This window comes from Lagopus leucura, unplaced genomic scaffold, assembly GCF_019238085.1.
Source record: "Lagopus leucura isolate 7727_CA_CO unplaced genomic scaffold, USGS_WTPT01 157-3_obj-0_obj, whole genome shotgun sequence".
Classification (NCBI taxonomy): Eukaryota; Metazoa; Chordata; class Aves; order Galliformes; family Phasianidae; genus Lagopus; species Lagopus leucura.
Window position 1 is genome coordinate 21,077 of NW_024962845.1, and position 7,258 is coordinate 28,334.

Consider the following 7,258-nt stretch of genomic DNA (forward strand, 5'->3'; position numbering starts at 1 on the left):
CCAGGGCTGTGGCACTGTGGGGATCTGTGCCGAGGGAGCTCTCTCGTCATCTCCCTGCAGTGATGTGTGGGCAGGGGATGTGGGGCACGGCACCGCTGGGTGGGCAGGAGGTGCACGCCACAGCTCACCTCCCTTCCCCTTCCTGGTGCCGGTGTGAGCGCTGCCCTGGGGACGAGGGCCCCGGCGGACGGTGAGCAGAGCCACGGGCAGCGTGCCACGCACCAGCTCTGTCCTGCATCAGGCACCGGCCCTGCAGGGCTGCATGTTGCTGGAGCAGAGCAGGACGGGAGCCCCGTGACTGCTGTGGGACTCTGGGCCCTGGGGGAGGAGAGGCAGCGCTGGGAGCCCTTCAGCAGAGCGGTGACATTGCTGCCGGCCCTTTGTGCCCCCCGATCTCTGTCTGGATGGCGACCCTTTTAGAGAGCAGCAGAACGGATCTCCACCGAAGTCCGTTCCCTGGAGTTTCTTTGTTCGTGGCGCTGAGAGTTTCATTGCAGGGGGAGGAAGAGCTGCTTTGAAAAGCTCGTTTGCTCTTGCCAGGACTAACTCTCTTTTATTTTCTACTTCCAGAGCCGTATGTTTTGTATCAGAGCCGCGGAGTATGTCTCTGCACTGAAGCTGTGCTGAAGACCTTTGCGGCCGAGCCTGGAGGACCCGCCCCGTTCATGAGCGCTCCCGTGTGAGCTTTGTCCGGTGGCCGCTGTGTCGGTGCTGCCAGAAGGGCTTCGGGGGGCTTCCGCTCGGGCTTTGGGGTGCTTTTCTTTGGTTTGGTTTTGTTGTTCCGCTCCGTGCACCATGTCGAATTCGGGCTCCCATCAAGACACTGGGAACAAGCCAGAGACGGAAAAAAATAACCAAGATGACTCTCATCCCCCCGTCAGCTCCGAAAGGAGGAACAAAAGTGGAATAATAAGTGAACCTTTGAACAAAAGTCTTAAGAAGTCCCGTCCGCTCTCCCACTATTCCACCTTTGGTAGCAGCAGCTCGGTAAGCGAACATTCAGAGAAAGGCAACCCCTTAACTAATGGCAACGAAGCAACTGTGGATAAAAGTAATTCTACCTCAAAGCACAAAAACATCTCTAGTATGCTGAGCAAATTAGACAGGGTGGCAGAAATCTCCTCAGAAGGACAGAATGCCCTACAACAGTTTGCTCAGTCGACAGAAATGCTCAAAAGAGTGGTACAAGAGCATATTCCTCTAGCAAGCGACCATGGGACTGGTATCTCTGATATGGAGGCAGTCTCAGCTGCAGAGACAATGAACAGCCCCTCTGATTTTCCTTACCTGGGGGCTTTTCCCATCAACCCAGGCCTTTTCATTATGACCCCTGCTGGCGTGTTTCTGGCAGAGAGCGCGCTCCATATGGCTGGCTTGGCAGAGTATCCAATGCAGAATGAATTGGCATCTGCCATCAATTCGGGGAAAAAGAAACGGAAAAGATGTGGCATGTGCCCGCCCTGCCGAAGACGGATAAACTGCGAGCAGTGCAGCAGTTGTAGGAATCGCAAAACTGGCCACCAGATTTGCAAATTCCGAAAATGTGAAGAACTCAAAAAGAAGCCTTCTGCAGCACTGGAGGTAACCGGCCCCTGTCAGGCACCCTAACCCTTCCTCGGGCAGCTCTCCTGGGTTCGGATCTTGCCCTAGATAATAAAACACCTGGTACTTCCTACTTTTTTTTCTTTTCCATTATCAGTTTTCACCACAGATTGCGTACACTGCCCAGCGCCCCTGTCCCTGTCCCCTCGATGTGCTGGTTGAGGGCTGGGGATGCCCAGTGACGGGGGCCTTTTGTCAGCGTTGGAGCAGCGTTGTGGTGCAGTGGCGCGGCTCCCACGCCAGGCAGCAGCTCCTGACCTGGTGACGGGCCAGAGGGTGGCAGGGGCGGCTGTAGGACAGACCTGCAGGCGGTAGGGGTGTGAAGCCGTGTTTGTGGGCCTGGGGCCCGGTCCTTTAGTTCACAGCTTCGTTGCACGTGGTAGCAGGGAGCCCTGTGTTTGGCTGCAGAGCAGATTTGGCGCGCGGCGCTGTGGCTGCGCTGGGGCAGCGCCTGTTTTGAGCATCCCAGGGGGTTCACTGAGGTGCCTCCTGGAGTGCGTGTGTTCTGGATGGCTGTTGCGGTGGGGGATGCAGCCCTGCTCTGGGCGTTGTGCTGAGTGTGATTCCCTGCACGTGCCGCATCCACACTCTGCAGGGCGATGCTTTGCGGCCGCAGGGACTGTGCCATCACAGCACTGCTGGCCCTGGAGCTGCTGATGGCCCAGCGGGCTGGGGGCTGCCTTGCTGTGAGCCAGGGCAGGCACATTGCTGGCATGGGGACTGCAGGAATGGCGGGTGGGCTGGGTCATGGGATGGGCTGGAATTTGCCCTGAGCCATGCATGGCCGGCAGGCACATGGTCCTCTAGTGAGTGCGATGTGGGTGAGGGCTTGGAGCGCTGGGCTGTGCTGTGTTGAGGCCCCTCTGCAGATCCTCCATTGTACTGTGTGATCTTTGTGGTGGCCCGTCCAGCCATCTGCTGTGCTTCCCTGTCCTCCTGCTGCTGCTGGTGGAGGGCAGAAGTCACCCTGACATTGGCTGGATCGTGTGTCCTGGCACGAGGGCACGGCCTATGCTCTGCTCTTCCCAAAGAGATAACCCACTGTTTCCTTAACCACGTCCCACATTTTCAATTAGCATCAGCTCTGAATGAATCGTGAAGGGGAAAAAAAAAAATCTATTTGGGCGGTGGGGATGAGGAGAGGGGGACTGTGGCTTTCAAAAACCGCTGTATTGCTAAATTATATTCTTGTTCTAATTTGCTGAGTCAGTGATCTGGAAAAAGGGAGAAAGGAAAAAAAAGTTCATCTCTTCAGAAGAGTCCTAAAGCGGGTCAATAGAATCAGAGCTCACATCAGCCAGAGGAGCTGCTCCCTTCTCCCGGCGTGGTGCTGGTCTGGGGACAATAAATAGTACAGGGAGCCCACAAAACATTCACTCCCCTGGTTTGTTTTCCCATTCTACATCTGGCTGAGATTGGAGCTGCTCAGATGCAGCTTTTAGTCTGCTAGCACTGGGGCCCAGAGAGGATGGTCCTATCCTTCCTGAGCGCAGGGCCGCTGAGGCTGAGGAGGGTGGGTGATGCTGGGCTGTCTGATTTTTGGAGCAGGTGCTCCTGCAGCAACCATGGTCAAGATGTCAGCCTGTGCCAGGCCTTTTCCTTGGGAGGGATGAATGAGATTGCAGCCCTGTGCAGCTGGGATGGCAGCACTGGGACCCAGCACCACCTGTGTCGTTAAGTCTCAGCCCACATCACCCGTCTTGGCTTGATGGAGCCACCGTCCCCTGCCTGCCCCACAGCCCTGTGGAGCTGGCGGTGGGCAGCGCCATGGGCCGTGGTTCCCAGCAGGCTGCTGGCACACAGCGGTGCTGGTGTCGGGCTGGGAAATTCATAGGGCTTTAGTGAGGTGTCATCCCGCTGCAGGGGCTGTGCCAGAGCTGAGTGGCAGAGGAGCAGCCCGCAGTGACCCTGCCGGGCCGTTCCGTCTGCCAGCCACTCTTGTGGGCAGCAGTGTCCTCAGAGAGCCCGGACGGGGGCTGCAGCTGTGATTAAACATTGATCTAAAATCAAGCAGTAAAAAAAATAGAATTAAACCTTTATGGCAGCATAAAAATCAGGCTAAGTCCCTATCCCGCCGTTAAGCTTTATCTGCACATCTAAAGAGCCTGCATAACCAGTCGCTGCTGGTGTCCTGGTGGAGTGGCTGCTGGACGAGGCGGTAGGGCCGGCCAGGTGGGTCGAGGTCTTGCAGCGAGCGGCAGCACAACCCTGCACCCACCGGGCTCCTCTGGGCCCAGCCAGCCCCTGGCAGCGCTATGGCCCCGGATGAGTAGCCATGGGCTCTTCTGATGAGCTGTAGGCACATGGAGGCCACAGACAGTGGGGATCTTACTCAGCAGAGCTGTCCTCCATCTGGCAGAGCCTTGGTGAGGTGACTGTGGTGCTCCTGCTAACGCTGGTGTGATGGTTGTTGTCACATCGCAGGGATGAGGGAAGATCTGCCCTTGGGTATCTGCACTAGAGCTGTTTGTCCGTCTCCCCTTGGTAGTGGAGAGCTGTCTCAGACACCTCCCAGGGCAGTTAGAACTAGGGGTATCCAAAGAGCTGGACCTTGCCTGTCTGCCTGCCCCGTGGCTCAGAGGCACTTGTGTTCTTCGCATGCTTGGTTACAGCATGCAGGGACAGCAGCTTGTCCCAGGGAGCAGGGCTGCGCTCAGCGCCGTAGCAGCGCAGGGTGCCATGGCCCTGTGATGGTGCCGTGCTCCCCATCGTAATACCGCTGCGATGCAAGGGACCAGAGGGGCTCTCAGCACCCGTCTGCTTCTGGTGCAGCAGCGTGTGGGCTCAGGGAGCTCCCGGGTGGTGTCGGAGAACCTGCTGGTTCCTCACTGCTCGCTCCTCATGGCCAGGCAGGGTTTGGCTGGGCTGGGACAGGGGACGTCTCTGCCAAGCCTTGGGACAGTGCCGGCCACTGCTATCCCGTGCTCGTTTGGGTGAGGAGAAACGAAAGGCTTTGGTGGGCCCTCCTCAGCGGCCTTTGCCCCACAGAGCTCCCCCCCCTTCCCTGGAGGTGGCTGCAGGTGGCACTGCTTGGGGCTGCCCACATCGGCGGCTCTCATCCCTGCCCACATCCGGCGCGATGGAGGCAGGCAGTGCTGGGGCTGCTCTGTGGGATGGTGGGCAATCCCCTGGGACGGGTTGGCGTCCCCAGCAGCTCCTGAGCCCGGTCGCTGGGGCCAGGACTGTCCGTGCCCGCCCGGCCGCGGCGCTCAGCACGGCTGAGGGGAGGCGGGGGGTCGTACGGCTGTGCCTGCGTGGCACGGGGAGCCATTCGGGAGGGCTTTCCTGCAGCGGGAGCCCCGGGCAGCGGGCGGTGGGGCCCTGCAGGCGATGGCTGCGTGGAGGCCCCACTGCGGCCGCTCGGCCGGGAGCCCCATGCTGAGCCTTGGGGGGCTGAGCTGTGGGGCTGGGCAGGGCTGGGTGCCCGTCCCCTGCTCCGGCGGCCCCACGTCCCGGGGGTGGCAGCCGCCCGCCTAACGCCTTGTCCCTCTGTCCTGCCCCTCCCTTCTCTCTTCCTTTCCAGAAGGTGATGCTTCCTACAGGAGCTGCGTTCAGATGGTTTCAGTAGGAACGGGAATCCCAAAGCTCTGTCATCCAAGTGCAATGTCACTGCTTGCTTGTGTTGTCTCAGGCAAGGGATTTTGGCTGAAATGAATGGATGCACCTGTGTCTCTTTAGAACCAAAAATATTTTCTCGCAAATTTCATTCCTGTTTTTATAATTTTTTTTTTTTTTTTGCGTTTGTTTAACATCTTCGAGTCCTAGTCAGACATTTAACTGCTTTTCAAATAAAATAATTAAAAGAAAAAAACAATGGATCTGTAAAGTACCAAGACTTAATAGACAGAGTATGGACAATCAGTTTCTTTCTGTGTTTTGGTGTTGATGTTGTTTATGTGTGAAAGATGCAGTACTTGTGTAGGGAATGTAAATTTACAGTAACCTTTTAAAATCTAGTTACTAATAAGCACTACTGTAATTTAGCACAGTTGTTTAATTGCACCCTCATTTATACTTTTTATTTGATTCTTTCCCGTCATACAATAGAGTGGATAGTTTCTAGAATGCCTCGACTTCATGTTTATAAATGAGACTATGTTTAAAGCGATGTAGTACCCCTCTCCTCGCCATTCACCTGCGCACGTTTAACCAGCAAGAGGTTTGGAATGAAGGATGGAAGGCAACAATTGCTGCAAAAATGGCGGCCGTCGAAAACAAAAAAAAAGGAGAATTTTAAAAAGGAAAAAAAAAGAAAAAAAAAAGGAAAAAAATCGTCATTGTTAGTTTATTAATATAGGACAAGAAATACCGCGTACAGAAAAACTCCTCATCGCAATGGTTTACTCCTAGAAGCAATTTTTGTAAACTCACCGAAGTTAAAATCGAAATCAAAACAATATTGCAGGAGCTGTGCTGAAGCAGTTACGAAAAGTGATATTTCTCTTCTGTTCAAATCCCCGTCTCCAGCTCTCTACATCATTAAATTGAAATGCTGTTTGTAATGTTTTAGCGATCCAGGCTGTTTTTGTGAATAAAATGAATGCATGTTTTGTGTCATTATTCACAGCTCTGTTATTTCTCCCCGTCCCTGTGTGCCACCTGCCCGGGCTGCGGGCAGCAGCATTGCAGCAGGGTGCTGTGCTGCTGGCCGTGCTGGGCGAGGGTGGGCATGGGGCTGCCGGCACCAGTGGGGCTGGTTCCCTGCTCCTTTCAGTGCGGGGTGGCCGGGGGGGGAACTGCAGTGCGTGCAGCCTGACCGTGTGGAGCTGTGCCATGGTGTGCGTGCGGTTTGTTTGTGTGAAACAATATGACTCGTGTGCCACAGGTAACTGCCCTGCCACCCTTCTGTCGGGACAAGTACCGACAGCGTGCAGCAACGGGAGCTCCTGCAGGTGAGTGAGGTGGGTGGCTGGGCAGCAGATGCCCGGTGTCCAGGATGGCTCTGCAGCACCTGGTCAGCGGGATGGGGCACGCTGTGCTGTGCTGTGCTGTGCTGTGCTGTGCTGTGCTGCGCCATGCTGGGCTGGGGGCTGTGCTGCGCTGCCCATCGCACTGGAGCCAGAGGATGGGGTGCCGGGTGGGCTGGAGCATGCATAGTCACCCTGGCTGGAAGGGTGTGCAGCCAAGCTTTGTCCTGGCTCCAGCATCTGCTGGCCAGATGTGTGCCCCGGGCAGCGGAGCAGTGGGGCAGCGTGCGTACGTGGGCTCTGTCTTGTGGGCAGTGAGCCCACAAGCAGGGCAGAGGGCAGCGCCTGGAGGCGCGGGGGGACCTCCCCAGGCTCCATCAGCTCTCGTCCTGGCTGCCCCCATGCCTGACAGCTCTCAACACACGGGGCAGAGCCTTCTGCAGCTAGGAAAAGAGATTTGGGAGAAACAAAGGACCAGAGAGCGTGGGGGCCGTGCCACTGTGGAGCACCCGGGGAGGGCCGAGCGGTGCCGGTGTTGGGGCAGCAGGGGCTGCAGCCTGGCCCCGGGCTGACCCGCACCCCCCCCGCCTGGTTTAGGGCTCAGGGCAGGATGCAGGAAGCACAGAACAAAATGTGCCTCAGCTGAGCCGGATGGCGGGCCGGCCGCGAGCAGCACCGGCCAGGCGTGACCTCCCACCGGCTGTGCCTGCCCGGCAGTGCTGGGGCCCAGGGTGGCAGCTCCCGGCTCT

At 57.1% G+C, this 7,258-nt stretch overlaps 1 protein-coding gene across 3 annotated transcripts; it reads left to right on the forward strand.

Annotated features, from left to right (window-relative positions):
• Window positions 1-540: 540 nt before the first annotated feature.
• CXXC5 (CXXC finger protein 5) lies at window positions 541-6,162 on the forward strand. 3 transcript variants are annotated; one of them, XM_042890980.1, is made up of 2 exons: window positions 541-1,581; window positions 5,129-6,162. In XM_042890980.1, exons 1-2 carry the CDS (start codon window positions 796-798, stop codon window positions 5,168-5,170), a joined length of 828 nt encoding a protein of 275 aa, XP_042746914.1. In that variant the 5' UTR covers window positions 541-795; the 3' UTR covers window positions 5,171-6,162. The 3 variants fall into 3 exon arrangements, 2 of the variants coding, with proteins under 2 accessions (XP_042746914.1, XP_042746913.1); XR_006182231.1 differs by having other exon boundaries at window positions 542-1,665; window positions 5,126-6,162; XM_042890979.1 differs by having other exon boundaries at window positions 550-1,581; window positions 5,126-6,162.
• Window positions 6,163-7,258: the final 1,096 nt, after the last annotated feature.

Bases quoted from the DNA above. Each gene is read 5' to 3' on its own strand.
- CXXC5 (XM_042890979.1), top strand. From the start codon at position 796: ATGTCGAATTCGGGCTCCCATCAAGACACTGGGAACAAGCCAGAGACG. The intron at 1,582-5,125 runs GTAACCGGCCCC...CTTCCTTTCCAG, and splicing joins AGCCTTCTGCAGCACTGGAG to AAGGTGATGCTTCCTACAGG.